This window comes from Caenorhabditis elegans, chromosome V, assembly GCF_000002985.6.
Source record: "Caenorhabditis elegans chromosome V".
NCBI lineage: Eukaryota > Metazoa > Nematoda > Chromadorea > Rhabditida > Rhabditidae > Caenorhabditis > Caenorhabditis elegans.
The window spans coordinates 18,424,969-18,442,859 of NC_003283.11; the positions used below are offsets into that span (position 1 = coordinate 18,424,969).

Genomic DNA, 17,891 nt, shown 5'->3' on the forward strand with positions numbered 1-17,891 from the left:
AAAATACGTAGAACGCTAGGAAATCACAGAAAAAGCTTTACCCACTTAAGAATCGAATAAAAATATTGTAATGAGCGACCGCGACGCAGCACGCGACGCGTTGGAAATAATTTTTATAACATTAGAGGAATCTAGTTCGATTTTTAGCTTTTTTATACCGATAAATCATAAAATTAACGAGTTATCAAATACCACGTGCTTTACATTCCAAAGTATTTATCGATTAGATTCCGGGATTTCTTGTCCATCGGTGGCATTTTCAAAATCATCAGCATCTTCTTCAGCTTCTTCATTCTTTTGCCACTTTTTCAACAAGGATAAATAATGTTTTCCACCGAAATAAACTATATACACTATAGCAACACCCACAACGATAAGGTTCAGCAAACCGACGAAAGCTGAAAAAAAAATTTTTTTAATAAAAAAAATTTTATACCAAATCGAATGGCATTTGTTTCCCATTTTCAAAAACATACTTTTTATAAATTTTGCACCAAGAACAAGCAAGTTACGACGGTTTTTACACAGCGCAGAGAGAGAGAGAGGAGAGAGCGCAGACAGCGAGAGTGTCTCGTTTCTCTGCGCTCTCTCGAAAATTTGAAGAAAGTAACCCACCAACAGTTCCATGCATTAAAATCATTCTGCAACGTTTTGTATTGAATATCAATTGAGAAATAATTTGGATTTCCGATCAATAAATCGATAGAGTTGGAAAAATCGATTTTTCACGTAAATTTTTTTAATTAATTTTTAAAAGATTTTTTTTTAATTTTTGCAAAAATGTTTTTACATTTGTTTTTACAATTATTTTTAAATAAAGGAAAGAAAGATGGAGAGGGAGAGAGTGCGCAGAGAAACGATACACTCTCAATGTCTGTTCCTCTCTCTCTCTCTCTCTCTCTCTCTCTCATATCGGAGTTGGTAAAAACTGCCGTAACTTGGTCAGTTTTAGCACGAGGTTCGTGAAATGTATATTTTCGAAATCCGGAGACAATTCTGCATCGAATGAATATAAAATGTGAAATGTTTGAATTATTTCTAGAATTTTCAATTTTTCAAGAAAAAAAAAATTAAAAAAAAATATCTGCTGTTCAAAAAATTTTTTAACTAACAAGTAAATATTTCAAACGGCGCATGTGCTGGCTATTAATTCATTGTAGAATCGTGATATATTACCGATAACTCTTGAAACTTTTTGATGACGAGAGATCGCAGAGAAACGAGACACTCTTGTTGTCTGCGCCCCTCGTATTTCGGTCGAAGGTGTACAAAATGCCGTAACTCGGGTAGTTTTCGAAATCAGGAGAAAACAGCGGTTCGAATAAGTAAAAGTTTGTGAAATTCAGAAAAAAAAATTTCAAAAAGTTTTTTTTTTGCACTTTGGTGCTACCGGTTTCAATCTAGACACTTACACCAACACTCAGTGATGTAATTCAATTGCAGACTAGAAAACTTCCTAGTCTCAAGAGCAAGAGCAATTACATGAGCCACAGACACCCCATAAACCCTAAAATTATTTTGTTATTTGTTATTCTCACCTGAAATTACTTTAATTAACACGCAGCGCGCGGGTATATAAAAACTGCTGGGCTTCTCCAATTTTCAGCGAAAATGGTCGAGTGCACCGATCCCGTGTTTAAAACATATTGCGAATGGGGAAATTTTGCCACACTTACACAACTCGTCGAGTTTGTAGTTGCAATTCTTGCGTTTTTAATGAATATTCCACATTTATTTATACTAACGCGTAAGTCCATGAGAACACATATTACAAATTCCTTAATGATTGGAATATCGATCGCTGATATGATTACCCTATTCATGATAATCAATAATAGAATTTACGTGACCTGGCTCTCACCATATGATTGTTTCAATTTTCATAACTATCCGATGATAGTTGCTCGATATGTTCTAGAAATTTCCATGGAGAGTATGATGAGAGTTTCCTATTATTTGGGGCTTTGTTTAGGTAAGTTCACACTTTTTTCGAAGTTTTCGAAAATTTCCATCGCATTTTCAGCGCTGATCCGTTGCATTATTATGAAGATGTCTCGAAATGCACCTGGTTTCCTTTCAACCACAAGAAATGGCTACTTCCTCACACTATTCTTGATTATCATCAGTACCCTAATCTCTTGTTCCTATTTTTACGGGTACAAGATCATCAAAGAGAAGGAACCCTTTACTCCTGGAGCAAAGTGAGTTATTGCAAGTTATAGTCTGTAGTCTAACTGTATTGGAGTGCTACAGGGGTACTGTACTAATATTGCAAGATGACTGTAGGATTACTGTAGGCACGCTGAAGAAATACTGTAGTTGTTCTTTTCTAGTACTCTATCGATACTGTAGAGACACTGTAGTGGTTCCATATTGTAATGGTGTTGTAGAGGTACTCTAGCGGTACTATACGGATTCTCTGACCGTACCAGTTAGTTTCAGCTGCACCGGATTCCCAGCCAAGTACAGTGAACCCAATTACAACCGGGTAAAGAAGAAAAATCAACTAATTCCTACAGATGTGTATGAGGTTTTTACAGCAAGCTCTGATGCAAGTTTTCAATGTGGTGCATTTTTATTCACATACAGTGTGGGAAAGTTCTATAGGACCCCCCCTAATTTGAAGGTTTGAGGAACTTCCGAAAATTTTTTTGAAAAACTGCTAATGCCATTCGTTTTTAAATTGAAAAAAACCTATATACATTTTTTTCCAGAAGTTTATCTCAAAAACTGAGGTCGCGCTGGAAAAAACGTCAAAATCCAGTGTGAAACTTCTATAGGACCCCCCGTTTTTTTTCACGATTTTTACTAAAATCAACAGATTTTGGAATTTTTGACAAAGCTCAAATCAAGTTTGAGTTAGAAATGAGTTCAGATAAGCAGTTTTGACTTTAAAAAATTAATACGAAATGTTCTCGTGGGATCTCCAGACTGGTTCTGATTCTTCCGATCTTTGATGTTCAAGTCTGTTTCAAGCTTCCTGGTGCTCTCGGTAATGCCAAAACTTGATAAACTCTCTTTAACAAGTTCCTACTAAAATTCCTAGCACGCACTTTAGATGTTTCGACTGTGTAGTCAAGCTGATTTGGCAAAATATGCAGCAGGAAACAATGGAAGGCTTATCAGGAATCAAATCGTTTTTCTTTGATTACAAGGTTCCATGGGACCAATATTTCAAGTTAAATTGTCCCTCACAGATGTTATTTACTATTTTTTGCGTGAATTATTAAATGTGGAATTGTGGCATGTGTTGTGGCACACATATAGAGGCTGGAAAGCTTACTTCGAAAGCAGTCTAACTTGCAATGCCTCAAGGATCTGCCCTTTCGGACACTGAACGCGCTCAGCTGGATGTTATGAAATTGCTCAATGTGTCCCTGCATGAAATGAGTAGGAAAATTTCCCGTTCTCGACACTGTATTCGCGTGTATCTGAAGGATCCGGTGAGCTACGGTACATCTAAAAGAGCTCCTCGTCGCAAAGCTCTCTCCGTGCGTGACGAACGAAATGTGATTCGTGCTGCCTCCAACTCCTGTAAGACGGCAAGAGATATTCGCAATGAGCTTCAATTGTCTGCTTCAAAAAGGACCATCCTCAATGTCATCAAACGATCTGGTGTAATCGTTCGTCAGAAACTTCGCCCTGCTCCGTTACTCTCTGCAGACCATAAACTCAAGCGATTGGAATTTGCTAAGAACAATATGGGAACGAATTGGAGTAAAGTGAGAATTTAAAAAAGCAAGAGTGAATAATTAGGATCATTGTTTTAGGTTGTCTTCTCCGATGAAAAGAAATTCAATCTCGATGGGCCTGACGGTTGCCGCTACTATTGGCGCGATTTGCGCAAGGAACCAATGGTTTTTTCGAGACGTAATTTTGGAGGAGGAACGGTGATGGTTTGGGGAGCGTTCACGGAGAAGAAGAAGCTTGAGATACAGTTCGTCAGTAGCAAGATGAACAGCACTGACTATCAGAACGTCTTGGAACTGGAGCTCTCCAAATATCTTCGTCACTACTCCGGAAAAGACTTTAGATTTCAGCAGGATAATGCGACAATCCATGTGAGCAACTCAACCCGCGACTATTTCAAGCTCAAGAAGATCAACCTTCTTGATTGGCCAGCTCGAAGTCCTGATCTCAATCCAATCGAAAATTTGTGGGGGATTCTTGTCCGTATCGTGTATGCTCAGAACAAGACTTACCCAACAGTTGCATCGTTGAAGCAAGGAATTCTCGACGCTTGGAAGTCTATTCCGGACAACCAGCTGAAAAGTTTGGTCAGATCAATGGAGGACAGACTGTTTGAGATCATCCGCACACAAGGAAACCCGATTAACTATTGATCCTTTCTTGATTTTAGTATATGAATGTTCTGTTGTTGATCAAAAATAACTGCAACTTGTTAATACGCTGTTTCTGACTGGTTTCTTGGGGATGGCGTAAAAATGTTTATGGTGTGTGTGCTAGGAATTTTAGTAGGAACTTGTTAAAGAGAGTTTATCAAGTTTTGGCATTACCGAGAGCACCAGGAAGCTTGAAACAGACTTGAACATCAAAGATCGGAAGAATCAGAACCAGTCTGGAGATCCCACGAGAACATTTCGTATTAATTTTTTAAAGTCAAAACTGCTTATCTGAACTCATTTCTAACTCAAACTTGATTTGAGCTTTGTCAAAAATTCCAAAATCTGTTGATTTTAGTAAAAATCGTGAAAAAAAACGGGGGGTCCTATAGAAGTTTCACACTGGATTTTGACGTTTTTTCCAGCGCGACCTCAGTTTTTGAGATAAACTTCTGGAAAAAAATGTATATAGGTTTTTTTCAATTTAAAAACGAATGGCATTAGCAGTTTTTCAAAAAAATTTTCGGAAGTTCCTCAAACCTTCAAATTAGGGGGGGTCCTATAGAACTTTCCCACACTGTATATATATATATTTGTTGCAGATTCTGATTGCCGCACTTTACCCAATTTTCGGCTTATTGTTGATGTTTGAAGTGTTGAAAGCAGCCAAAGTTGCGTCAACTATGCTCAGCAGAAAAGATGCGGTGGAGAGGTACACAGTATCCTTACAGTTCCCTAATAGAACCCTTAAAGCCCATACAGCATTTTTTCCGTATCAACGCATTACTGTTACCCAACTCCTACAGTACCCCTATAGTACCTTACAGTATCCCTACACTGTACTAACACTGCACTACCTCTAAGCACCCTTACAGTACTTGAACAGTACGGCTACAGCATATTTTCACAGATACCACACAAGCCGAATGATACTCGTTATGACGATTTTCTATATGCTCGCCAGTTGTCTTACTGGCACCTACAAATTCGTTAGGCTTATTGTCGAAACAATCTCATACACCCACTTCGATATGTACTTCAATTTGATTCTTGCGTATTGTTCCAATTTATTCTCAGCACTCTTCTGTGCCAATGCATTGGCCCATTTCTTGATCAATCTCTCAATGTCAAGGAATTATCGGAATGCCGTAATGGAGCTGGGGTGCTGTCCTAGAAGGAAAGCGGAAGTAACGATGGATACGAAAAGTGTTAATTCGACTGTATGAATAAGACTGAATAGGGATTTTCTTTAAATTTATGTATCAACGACCACTTTTTTCCAAAAAAATCTTTTAAAGGAAATGTTTTTAAATAAAAAATTCCATTTGTTCAAACGATAAGTCAAAAGCCCTGAGTTCAAACGAAAAGAGTTTGAAGGGTGGCTGTGTTACAAAATTTATGGGGTTCTCAAAAATCAAAAAGACGTGAATTCGCACAATTACAAGCAATGGCACAATATGCTGACGGAGAAACGAGCAGCCGAAAGCAGCGCCTACAAAGAACATATAAAGTCTACTCTGGCTAATGGAGAGTTTAATCGCGGCTCAGGAAGCCGAACTGGAGCGACATATTTCCTGTTTTTATTGTATATTTCCTGTTTTTTATTGTTTTTATTGTCTCTCTCTCTCTCTCTCTCTCTCTCTCTCTCTCTCTCTCTCTCTCTCTCTCTCTCTCTCTCTCTCTCTCTCTCTCTCTCTCTCTCTCTCTCTCTCTCTCCCTCTCTCTCTCTCTCTCTCCCTCTCTCTGTCTCGCACCGCTGGTAAACACTGCCGTTACTTGGTCAGTTTTAGCACAAGGCCCACTATATGTACATTTTTGAAATCCGGAGACAATTCTGCATCAAATGAATATGAAACGTGAGATGTTTGAATTATTTTCAGAATTTACTATTTTTCAGAAAAAAAATTTATTTCAAAAATTTCGACATTTTTCAAATTTACTTAACATTTCCAAATTACACATAAAGTTTTCATTAGTTTAATTAAAAGGTTGACTATGAGAGAGCGCAGAGAAACGAGACACTCTCGCTGTCTGCGTCTCTTCTCTAATACTCCAGCTTGGATAAACTGCCGTAACTCTGTTAGTTTTTGGAGGAAATAAATTATAGGCATATTTTCAGAATCAGGAGAGAAAACTGGTTTGAATGAGTGTGCTTTTTTAAAATTTTTGGAAAAATTCAGAAATTTTTTTAGGGCCAAATTTTGTGCTCTTCCTGTTCAATGCATTCAATCTACAACTCTCACTATTTACACCAAAAAATCAAAATGTAACGCAATTTCAGACTAAACTCTTTTATATTCTGAAAAAGAGCAATTACATGAGCCACAGACAGCCCATAAACCCTAAAATTACTTTTTGTTATTCTCACCTCAAATTGCTTCGATTAGCACGTAGCGCAGGCGTATAAAGGCTGAGCTCCAGCCATTTTCAGCAAAAAAATGGCCGATTGCTCAGATCTCGCGTTTAAATCTTTCTGCGATCTCGCGAATTTTGTGAAACATACGGAAAAAGTCGAGTTTGTAGTTGCGATTCTTGCTCTTCTAATGAATATTCCCCATTTATTTATTCTAACGAGAACATCTATGAGAACCCATAGCACTAATTCCCTAATGATTGGAATATCGATCGCTGATCTAATCAGCTTATTCATGATGATTAACAATAGAGCTCAGTTGTATTGGCTCTCACCGAATACTTGTTTCAATAGTTATACTTATCCACTGAATGTTGCTCGGTTCGTTCAGGACGTTTCCTGGGAGAGTATGATGAGGGTTTCGTTTTATTTGGGACTTTGTTTAGGTAATTGAATATGCCAGATGTTTCCAAAAATTTCCCGGGTAATTTCAGAACGTTCCAGAATTTTCTATAAATTCCTCAATGCTACCTACATTTTCTAAAGCAGAAATCAAAAATTTCCCGAATTTTTAACACGTTTTCGAACACTTCTAGAAGATTCTGGAATATTTTTTCTTTATTTCGAAGCATCCCGGGCTTTAAGAACCGTTCCAGAATTTTCCTGAAATTTTCACAGAAATTTCTCAAATTTTCTGTACGGTTCTAGGCATGTTCAGAAGTTACACGAGTCTTTTGAAAATTTCCAAGTTTTCTAGAAATTACCAGAAATTTTTCCAAAAATTTCACATATCTTTCAAAAGATTTTTGAAATTTTCAAAATTTTCACCAAAATTCTTAAATTTTTTTTGAAGTTCCCAAAATTTTCTATGAATTTCTCAATCCTACCTACAATTTTTCAAAAAAAAATTTCCTAAAAATTTTACGTACCTTCTAAAATATTTTTGAAATTGCCAAAATTCTTTCCAAAATTCTAAAAAAGTCACAAATCAGTTTTTTTTTTTGGTTTTTTTTTGAAAATAAAGATTCTGAAACCCTCCCAGCACTAATCCGATGCATAATCATGAAGATGTCTGGAAATGCACCGGATATCCTTTCAACTACGCGAAATGGGTACTTCCTCACACTTTTCTTCATTTTCGTCAATACTTTGATCTCTTGTTTCTACTATTACGGGTTCAGAGTTATCAAATATAAGGAGCCCTGGACTCCTGGAGTAAAGTGAGTGTTTGTAGTTTGTAGTATGTAGTCTGTAGTCTGATGGGTGTACGGGCACTGGAGAGGTACTGTAGGGGTACTGTAGGGTTACTGTAACGGCTCTGTAAGGGTAGTGAACTGGTATTGTAGAGATACTGCGGGGGTAGTGTAAGAAAACTGGAAGGGTTATGTAGAGGTACTGTAATGCCACTAAAAGGCTTCTGTAGAAATATTGTACTAATATTCTAGGGTATTGGTACTGTAGCATTACTGTACGGCAACTAGAGGAGTACTGTAGAGAAACCTAGAGGGTACTGTAGATGTACTGTAGGGCTACTGTACTGATATTCTAGGAGTACTGTAAGGCTACTGTAAGCTTACTGTAAGAATACTGTGAATACCCTGTTTTTTCAGCTGCACCGGATTTCCAGCAAAGTACCGTGAACCCTATTTTTACCGCGCACCGAAAAAAAATCAACTGTTCACCAGCGAAAGATATGAAATTTTTACAGGCTGCTCTGATGTAGGTTACCGTAATATTGAAATGTTTATCAATTTGCTGTATTTCAGATCCTCATTGCAGCACTTTACCCAATTTTCGGTTTACTCTTGATGCTCGAAGTGTTGAAATCCGCGAAAGTCGCCGCGACTATGCTGAGCAAGAAAGATGCGGTGGAAAGGTACATCACCCATACAGTACCCCTAAGGAAGCCCTACAGTATCCCTATAGTACAACTTAGTACCCTACAATTTCTCCTACAGTAATCCCACAGTACTTCTTCATTGCCCTTACAGCATCAATACAGTACTGCTACACAACTCCTAAAGTAGTTCTACAGCACTCCTTTGCACCCCTAATATAGCCCTACAGTACTCCTACAGTACTCCTTACTATTAGTATCCCTGCATTAATCTCACAGTACAATGCCTCTACAGTATCACTACGTTACAGTACTCCTACAGTAACCCTACAGTAACCTACAGTACCACAACAGCAAAATTTCCCAGATATCACACAAGCCGAATGATACTCGTCATGACAATCTTCTACATTTTCGCCAGTTTTCCCACTGGCGCCTATAAAATTGTCAATTTCTTCTTCTACGAGAGCTGGAGGAAGGACGGTTACTTCTATGTGGTGTTTACATACACCGGCAAAATATTCACATCTCTGTTTTGTGGCAATGCACTGTCCCATTGCTTGATCAATCTCTCAATGTCAAGGAATTATCGGAATGCTGTAATGGAGCTGGGGTGTTGTCCTAAGAGGAAAGCGGAAGTAACGATGGACTCGAAAAGTGTGAATTCATGAGAATGCTTGTGTTATATAATGAAATGTGAACTTTATATTTTCAATTTCTCATTTTATAACACAGTAGCTGTCAATTTAAGTCGTCTTGGCTCTAGCAATTTTGAGTTCATGATCCGCATTTGATTTTTATGAAGAACCAACAATGACATTTTGAAGATTTCGTTTACTTTTATTTAACTCGCAACTGTGTTCTGATGTCCTCAGGATAGGTTGAGTAAATTTCAGAAACTCAGAGAATAACCTTTATTCAAGATGATGTCAAAAAGAAATAATTGAGGGTCGTGGGATGGGAACAAAAAGAATATGATTTCACGATGATTCAAGGTCAGAAAACAATTTCAAAGTGCGAGCGATTTGAAACTCGTATTCGTCCGGACGTCCGCCAACTTTTTTTGCAATTTTTTGATCTCCGCTTGATGGCCGGCAATCATTTTCAAAACAAGTGATTCATATTCGTCTAATGATAAGTCGAGAGAATCGAGATTCAATTCAGCCACTTGTGAAATGTTAACAGAACAATTGGAAAATAAATAAGCCTGAAATATACATAATTATAATTTAAAAAAGCTTCAGTATTTAATTATTAATATTACAAAAAAACATTAATTTTTTGGCAAACTGTTTTCTCCTGTGCAGGAATAATTAAATAGTAATATAATTTTCTCGGAAATTCAATAAATGTTTTAAAAATATTTTAAAGACCCACTTTTTTATTGTCAATAGCGTTGTTATTGAAGCTGTTTGAAACATTTGGATTACTTTCGAGAAGTTTTCGGATTTGCGGCAAATTCGCTATTTTAAGAAAACAGACAGAAAAGTGAATCAAACTGCAAATGCACAAGGTTTTATAGATGTTGAATGTGCTCATATCATTGTTAGCGAGACGCATGTGACCCCACCCCCTCACAAGTCTAAGGAATGTTTATTCATTCTTTAGAGAATTGTTCTTTATTCCTTAGAGGAATGTTCAATTTTGTATCTTTCTCTTCTTCGAGGTATACATTTCATTCTCGCAAAACTAAGATAACACAGAATAATCAATGAGTAGAGTTGCATCATTGAAAAACACGTCTTGAGTAGAATTGGAGAGGTTTTTCTATTACCTTATAGTTAGTAAACACCACTGCACTGGGACTATATTGCAATTTGTTGTTCGGAACGCTCTGAGTAATTGCCTACATTTGTATACAGCTGCATGTCATTTTACATGTTCTTTTTAATAATGTTCATTCTGATCGTAGTATGGTAAACTCTGGGCTACTATTTCCATACAAGACGTATTGCAGTTTGTTAGTATGCGCATTTGTGAAGCACTGATATTTTAATGCATATTCATTGCAAAGTTTGATTTAGGTATTAAAAAAAACAACGTTGTAATTTTTGTACTATTGCTGCAATAAACATCGATTGCTTGGTATATTCACAAAATATTTCAAAAAGTTGTGAAAAATTTTCAGGCGACTAATATTCCATTTCAAGCGAATAGACAAAAAACGTGAATCAGTTTCTATTGCTAACTTTTTCGAGTTGGTTTGCCCGCTATTAGCGAAAACATGCTTATCATTTTGGAGTTTTACTTCAACTTCAACGTTTCTCCACCCTTCTCTTGTCTATAAAATGTGCCTCATTGTCAGGTCTCGTAATCACTCAACATTTTTTCGTTTTTTTTTCTTCATAATTTTTCTAACTTACTTATTGTATTTATTTCAGGAGCAACGTCAAAATGAATTATTTGCCCGTGTTGTGAGATGGGCTGGGTTCCCATCCCATCTCTCAAATTAGTGACCTTTTGAGGATGTCTCCATGACTCTATCATGATCGCCATACCTCAAAACCTCTAATACAATTCCATTCACCCGCGTTTCTTCCGTTAACTCGTCTCCAGTACGCTTCCTCATTTGAATTCCCTCCAATTGGTCTCGCCGCGCCCTTAAAGCTCCCCCCTTTTTGTATAATTATCCCTGGCCTAAAATGTAAGCCGCTCCGCTCACTTGCTACTCCAACAACACAAGTCATCAACGTCCACCTCATCTGGCTCCACACATTCCACCATCAATGTCGGCCTCGTTGGATGTCGGCCGCTCCACCGTGAGCGACCGACTCTGGACCTATGGACCCTAATTACTTGTTATTCTATGAGCAATAAAGGGGTTTTGTGGCATACAACTGTGTTCTCTTATTCACATCGCTTATCTCTTCTTCCTCGATGGCACTCCGCAACCGCCAGTATCTCTCTAGACGCTTAATGTATTTGACGTCAGAGGTGTTTCCCCAACGCACTAATCTGAGCTGTCAACATGATGCATCGACCGGTTTCGAAGCTTTGCTTCGAAATTGGAAACGAATGAACCTGTTGGGAAGAGAGAACTGGTTGCCACGAGCGAAGTTAGAGAAGGCAGGTGGATAAACCACCTTTTGTTGACCCGAACTACCTTAGCTCGGAGATTACTCCGTCTTTCCCTGGCTAGACACCCCCGGAGCTCACTGACAGCCCCGGAGCACCATTTCGGTTCTCCGGAGGACGGTCGGAAACCCCCGGAGTGGGACAGTCGTCAGGAGAAGGATGGAGCAACCCAGAAAACATCTAAATTACGTAGAGACCTCAATTTCTCTACTCGTCTTCTACCATCGATCTATGGAGGATTTTCGGGACGTCACTGGCAGTGTTTACATCATCTGCGTCAGGAAGCTTCTGCTGAAGGACTACGACCGTCGGGCTGCCGCTGATGTTTGGATTCCTATTGTCCTCAACTTCGCGGAAATCGATTTTATCGAGCCACTGTGCCCAAAGAACGTTTTCTGCGAAAAGGACAAAGGAGTCACGCCGTCACTGCCATAACTGGTCGTGTCTACATCATCTACGTCAGGAAGCTTCTGCTGAAGGACTACGACCGTCGGGCTGCCGCTGATGTTTGGATTCCTCTTGTCCTAAACTTCTTGGAAATCGATTTTATCGGACCACTGTGCCCGAAGAACGTTTTCTGTGAATAGGACAGAGGAGTCACGCTGTCACTGCCATCACTGGTCGTGTCTACATCATCTGCGTCAGGAAGCTACTGCTGAAGGACCGCGACCGTCGGACTGCCGCTTGGACTGCTGCAAATGCTGAAAGAAGCTGATGTTTGGATCCCTCTTGCCCTAAATCGTCATGGAAATCGGGTTTTATCGGGCCACTGTGCCCGAGGAACGTTTTCTGTGAGAAGGACAAAGGAGTCACGCCGTCACTGCCGCCGACACGAATCTCCATCCGAAGATCGAGGAGAATGTGGAAAAATTGTCGTTAGCGAGGAAATTGCACTGTCAATTTCCCCTAATGATCAATACAAATTCGTTTCTGGAATTTGTGGCGCCAAAGGTGACTCAACGACAACATCCGCGTCGAAAACGCACTTTTAGAGACGTTACAATCAACAAATGTCGGTTGAGCGTCCAGAAGTGGCGATCGATACGGATGTTACGAGAAAACCAGACAGCGACCTCAAATTACCAGTAAACGAGTAGAACACCACCTAAAAATTGATCGAAACTGAGAAAATTGCTCTAGCATTTTCCGTTCGACGATTTCCCCACTAAAAAACTCTAAATTACAGACTGTGTTGGATCCGTGGAGAAGAAGAAGCGTAGAGCAGTCAAAATCTGGAATTTAAATACGCGTGGCTGAAGGAGATTGACTGTATCGGCTCTGATTCCCATCCAACGGAGCCAACCAGCTCTCATCGACATCGCAGGAGTTGCACGAATCTCATTCGCACGTTGGAGAATGCTCTACGAAGGATTTCATCTCGAGAAAATCCGATAATTCGAATTTGCGACGAATTTGCTGAAAATCTGCGTTTTTCCCGAAGAAATTTGGGTGATTTCGGCAAATTTCGATCAAAAATGAAGATTGTCGATTATTCCGACCTGAAAAAATTCAAAAAATCCGGTTTTCCTTCGAAACATGCTGAATTCTATCCAAATCCACTGAACCACCACTAAAATTCGTTGAAATTGAATTTGCGCGTGGGTTACGGTAGCAGCGCGGTGAACCTCACAGATTGTGCAAGGTGAACATTAGACATGGCACTTCCCCTAAAATTATTCGAATTTTTGGGATTGGCCTACGTTTTTGTTCATTTTCTGACACCTTTTGATGATTTTCCTTCGTTTCTTTTCGTAATTTTTCGTAAAAAATTCAATTTTCAATAGAATTATTAGTTTTATTCAGCATGGTACCGAACAAAGCAGCCGGACAACCGAAAACGAGCACTCCACCACCCGCGTCTGAGATTCCGATGCCAACATCCGCGATTCCCACCAATGTAAGCATTTTTTATTGAAAAATTATTAAATATTTCGATTTAAAAAGTGACTTTCACCTAAAAATATGACGCATAATTGACAGCCGGTGCCACAGTTGCCCGTGTTAGTCAATTACCTTAAGGAAAGTTGAAACGAGCACGCAGTCTAGCGATTCACAGCAATCGCGGGATGTGATGCTTAGTTTCAATATTTCCAACCGCCTTCTATAATTAATCTGCCGAAATCTGGTTCTCGGATCGCGATTTTATCGCCTTCCTGCCAAATGAGAACCTGCGTAAAGAGATTTCGAGCATTTTAATTTATAGCCATGACTTAAATCGAGAAAAAGTTGAAACGGGAACACAGCCTAGCGATTCACACGCAATCGCGGGGCGTGATTCTTAGTTCAACATCTTTCCACCACTTCCCTTTCAATAAAATGCCGAAGTTTGGTTCTCGGATTGTGTGCTGGCACTTTCCTGCCAAATGAGTCCCTGCGTAAAGAAACTTCGAGCATTACCTTGATATCACCCTTTTGAACGAGAATTTAAATTCACTTTACTTATTTTCCGGATTGAACTGTACCGAATATTGAAACTACTTATGACTATCAAGAGCTAAAGGGAAGATGAAGGTGGAAGTCACGACAAATACTTACTTTTAACGGTTGAAACATTCCAGCCTCCAAAATTCTAATAAAAAATTTCTCTAAATATTTATACAGACGAGTGTTGTTTCAGGCAGTGGGCGAGGATACACCGACTCTCCAGGACGGGGCGCAGGCAAAGCACACAGCTTTGCCGCCAACCCTGCCGGATGATGCCGAGACTATCGTGCAATCACTGCCAACATCATCCGCGACCACCGCCAACGAGGAAACTCTAGGAGGTGATTAAATATTCGAAGAAACGAGCTGGAAAGTGCGATAATGTGCTGAATTTGGATCAATATTTTTGAAAGGAGTCTATAGTGTGCGACAATGAGGAAGAGTCACGACTCGAGAAATCGAGGACGATGGCACTATCCCTTTGCCGACCACGTGGACTCCGGACAAAAATAGAAGATTTAGAATTCACATAATTATTTCATTATTTCAGCTCTATTGGAAGCCTGGAGCGCTATGCAGGTGTCAGTCGGGGAGAGCACGCAGAAGGTAGAGAGCTGCCTCGCTACGATGACCACCCACTTGGGTGAGTCACGAGACGAGTCAGCTGTCACCAACGCGGCCCTTGACAACATCCGCGGAATGGTTAGCCGACTGGAAGGTATAGTATTGGTTTGTCATCGAACTTCCACCCTAATTGTGAATTCTTTTAGAAAAGATTGCTGGGAGCCACGCCACGCTGATCCAGGACTTGGACCATCTGAAGAGAGCCGGAGAGGATCATCGTGTGACCATCGGCAACATCAACACCCGCGTTTCGCGCAACTCGTGCCTCGACGTCTCTGCACATGCCTACTCGATCTTTGGAAACAATGGTCTGGTGAACGCCAAGATCATTGTTGAAGCCACGACCGCGTACGGCCGCGAGCTCTCGATCTTCACGATCGACACAGCCGGCTACTACTCGCGTACGGGTTTCACAAAGACGAGTAGGGAGGCGAGAACGGAGAGCCCGAGGATGAGCAAAATGAGGGAAGATGTTGTTAGATGGGCGAGAGGGCTAGGTACGAAGAGATGCTACGAGTACCGGGCAAGTTGGATGGATTATTTTTCCATCTCCAATTCACACACCCCATAGTCCAGAACCAGACAATGATCAAGGTATAGTTGATAGTCAAAAAAGCCTCGAAGCCAATTTAGTTCAATAATCTTCCTTTATAGCCGATCCAACATCCGCGTCTGAGAGAAACAACGAGTTGGTGATGTCGACATTGGAGGGCATCCGAGAGTCAGTTGAGTATCTTCGCTCACTTGAGATGGTTCTCGTAGACCGGAAAGAGAAAGATATGGCAACGAGACACTGGAGGGCGGAACGCGAGAAATTCGAGGAGATGTAGTGGAAGGATCAGATCGGCACGCGTGCTTCGACTGTGAAGCACGAATGTGAGCTCTCCGCGATCAATGAGCAGGCGAAGGCCGTCGCGAGCGCAAGTTCGCGACTTGAGACTCACTTGCTCTATATGAATCGTGAGAAAGCCGCATCAGTGGAGACTATCCGACCAACACCCGCGAATTCGATCGTCAAAGCACCACCAGTGCCTCTCAAAAAGGAAGAGAAACCGGTTCAATCATCCGCGAAAGTCCCGACAATGGGCAGAGTAAGTGCAATTTAATTCCGATTCATAAACCCCAAACATCCAACTGATTTAACCACCTTCTTTCCAGTTTTGCATCTTCTGCAAAACCACCACCCACGAATCCATCGAATGCAATTCTCACAAGGAATCGACTCAACGCGTGAGGTGTGCAAGAAGAAATGGATATTGCGATTTGTGCTTGTTGTCGTACGTGATTTCGGAGGATGGACACCACAAGGGCTGCACGGGACTCAATGTCACCTGCAAGTACTGCCTGGCACGCCCCGATTTCGCCTACGATGCCGAGCACAATGAAGTCTTCTGCGCAGTGCGTTTCAAGAACACGCAAAAAGGAAAGAAGGATGGAGCAAACAGCACCCGCGGTTCAGCTGAACCCGCAGCCCCGGAGCAACCGCACAAGAAGAGGAGAAAGAGAAAGGCGACAAGGGATGACAAGGTGGGTTTAAGTTTTATTCCGGGGAAAAAAGAACATGTTGAGAGAGAGAGTGAGGAAAAAGAGAACGAGCTTCATAAATTAGACGTTCCTTTACAGGAGGAGAGTGCTCAATCCACCTCCGGAACACCCAGCAATAAGATTGACTGGGCAGTATCAGGAGATGGAAAGAGTGAGAAGGCGGAGCAATAGCTCTGACCTTCAATCCACTACTACCACCCGCGAGTTGAATGATCTTCTTTAATGTTGTTGTTACTTGTTATTAATTTGTTATTTTTTAATTTGTTAACTTAATTTGTTCTACTTATTTCCCTTTCCTACCCAATGGTTCCATCACCTGCGTTTATCTCTTAAAACCCTCACCAATCACCCGCGTCTTTCACTCTTTCTCCCCGGTCTAATTACCTCTGTCATAGCAGGAGGGTCTGTAAAATCGCTATAAACTTTCCCCCCAATAAAACCGTTACAAATAGCCTTTCTCTCCATTCATCGTTTATTATTCACGAGTTCTCTAACTCAATCATTATCTTTATTTAAAAAATTAAATTATTATTATCCATTTAAAAAGTCTGAGGGAGAAAGGATCCAGCCTATTTCGTTCCGAGTTACCACCACTACCACAGAGCTTTCCCGTAAGACTGCTGACGATAAATTTGATCAACAAGTACTTTAGAGGAAAGCCAGATGGAAGAACCTAAAAATACTTAAATATTAAAAAATTAAAACAAAAATCTCCAGATCCAAATTTCGTTCTCATGCATTCTTTGGACTGAAGTGCATCCTAAATCAACATAAAAATAAAAAATAAGGTTGTAGAGGTTGTGAAGGTTGTGACAAGGACACTGTGCCGTTACGATCTTTGCACCTCTTGCTCCTTTTGATCAGTTTAATAGTCCATCGACGATTGAATCGGAACTGACCGGGATGATTCGCGAGGAGATGTGAACCAAAAAATTATTTGTTTTGCATGACACAGCTGAACTCGAGCGCTTTAAGTTACGGTTAGGATTTGAAACTAGTTGGTTATACCACGTGATCGATTGTCTAGAGTCCAGTGGCAGCATGACTCCGACTATTAAACAAGACATCCGTGCTGACTGTCACATTAGAAAACGGCCGTTCTAGACAGTACAGAACATAATACAACTAGTGAACAATTCTTTCCGTTTCCTTCCCTTACCACACATTGTAGGTACAGTGCTGGCCAAAAAGATATCCACTTTTGGTTTTTTGTGTGTAACTTTTTTCTAAGTGGTTATTTTGTTTTGAAACTTCACCACAGTGTTCACAAAATCTAAAAACACAATATTCATCAAAAATGTTCAACAGATTTTGAAAAAACTTCAGAAAAATTCAAAAAAATCGAAAAACTAGAAATATTGAAAAAACCGAGGTTGCAAGGAAATGACAATTAAAGTACCGGAATATGAGCAATTGGATTTAAAAACAACATAATTATGCTTAATACTTTGTCGCGTATCCGTTTGCATCAATAACAGCTTGACAACGACGTGGCATCGAGTCGATCAGCTTGTGAATAACTGACATGGGGATAGCTTTCCAAGCGTTTTCCAACTGGTTGAATTTGGCATCTGCATTTGAAGCCCGAATACCTCCAAGACGTCTTTCCAACTCTTCCCACAAATGCTCTATTGGATTCAAGTGCGGAGACTGACTTGGCCAATCGAGCAAATGCACACGACGACGTTGA

General features: G+C 40.1%; 6 protein-coding genes, 2 non-coding genes and 2 pseudogenes across 10 annotated transcripts; 5 read left to right on the forward strand and 5 right to left on the reverse strand.

The window, feature by feature from the left end:
* Nucleotides 1-134: 134 nt before the first annotated feature.
* On the reverse strand, nt 135-676 carry ZK262.19 (DUF3149 domain-containing protein). The gene is made up of 2 exons (NM_001269869.2): nt 616-676; nt 135-398 (listed from the first exon to the last, which is right to left on the reverse strand). Exons 1-2 carry the CDS (start codon nt 638-640, stop codon nt 217-219), a joined length of 207 nt encoding a protein of 68 aa, NP_001256798.1. The 5' UTR covers nt 641-676; the 3' UTR covers nt 135-216.
* On the forward strand, nt 538-590 carry ZK262.18. The gene has a single exon (NR_070164.1). It is a non-coding gene; the product is annotated as an Unclassified non-coding RNA ZK262.18 (non-coding RNA).
* On the reverse strand, nt 538-590 carry ZK262.16. The gene has a single exon (NR_070165.1). It is a non-coding gene; the product is annotated as an Unclassified non-coding RNA ZK262.16 (non-coding RNA).
* A 935-nt stretch (nt 677-1,611) lies between the features above and the next one.
* On the forward strand, nt 1,612-5,569 carry srw-83 (G-protein coupled receptors family 1 profile domain-containing protein; the record flags this gene model as incomplete). The annotated part of the gene is made up of 5 exons (NM_001359797.1): nt 1,612-1,972; nt 2,024-2,201; nt 2,443-2,626; nt 4,946-5,055; nt 5,254-5,569. The coding sequence occupies 5 exons, from the start codon at nt 1,612-1,614 to the stop codon at nt 5,567-5,569; spliced, it is 1,149 nt and encodes a 382-aa protein (NP_001346695.1).
* A 1,212-nt stretch (nt 5,570-6,781) lies between these two features.
* Nucleotides 6,782-9,316, forward strand: srw-82 (G-protein coupled receptors family 1 profile domain-containing protein; the record flags this gene model as incomplete). The annotated part of the gene is made up of 5 exons (NM_001359798.3): nt 6,782-7,142; nt 7,739-7,916; nt 8,307-8,415; nt 8,463-8,572; nt 8,901-9,316. The coding sequence occupies 5 exons, from the start codon at nt 6,782-6,784 to the stop codon at nt 9,202-9,204; spliced, it is 1,062 nt and encodes a 353-aa protein (NP_001346696.1). The 3' UTR covers nt 9,205-9,316.
* A 226-nt stretch (nt 9,317-9,542) lies between these two features.
* Nucleotides 9,543-10,093, reverse strand: ZK262.20 (uncharacterized protein; the record flags this gene model as incomplete). The annotated part of the gene is made up of 2 exons (NM_001269870.1): nt 9,543-9,740; nt 9,911-10,093. 2 exons carry the CDS (start codon nt 10,091-10,093, stop codon nt 9,543-9,545), a joined length of 381 nt encoding a protein of 126 aa, NP_001256799.1.
* Nucleotides 9,562-9,743, reverse strand: ZK262.14 (annotated as a pseudogene). The gene has a single exon. A coding segment is annotated over exon 1 (182 nt).
* A 2,621-nt stretch (nt 10,094-12,714) lies between the features above and the next one.
* ZK262.15 lies at nt 12,715-12,957 on the reverse strand (annotated as a pseudogene). Its single transcript has one exon. A coding segment is annotated over exon 1 (243 nt).
* Nucleotides 12,958-13,412: 455 nt separating this feature from the next.
* Nucleotides 13,413-15,227, forward strand: ZK262.8 (uncharacterized protein; the record flags this gene model as incomplete). Its single annotated transcript, NM_075208.2, has 4 exons — nt 13,413-13,505; nt 14,226-14,373; nt 14,583-14,750; nt 14,803-15,227. 4 exons carry the CDS (start codon nt 13,413-13,415, stop codon nt 15,225-15,227), a joined length of 834 nt encoding a protein of 277 aa, NP_507609.2.
* Nucleotides 14,801-16,657, forward strand: ZK262.9 (Nanos-type domain-containing protein). Its single transcript, NM_001365314.2, has 4 exons — nt 14,801-15,250; nt 15,311-15,747; nt 15,815-16,183; nt 16,280-16,657. Exons 2-4 carry the CDS (start codon nt 15,610-15,612, stop codon nt 16,370-16,372), a joined length of 600 nt encoding a protein of 199 aa, NP_001352244.1. The 5' UTR covers nt 14,801-15,250; nt 15,311-15,609; the 3' UTR covers nt 16,373-16,657.
* Nucleotides 16,658-17,891: the final 1,234 nt, after the last annotated feature.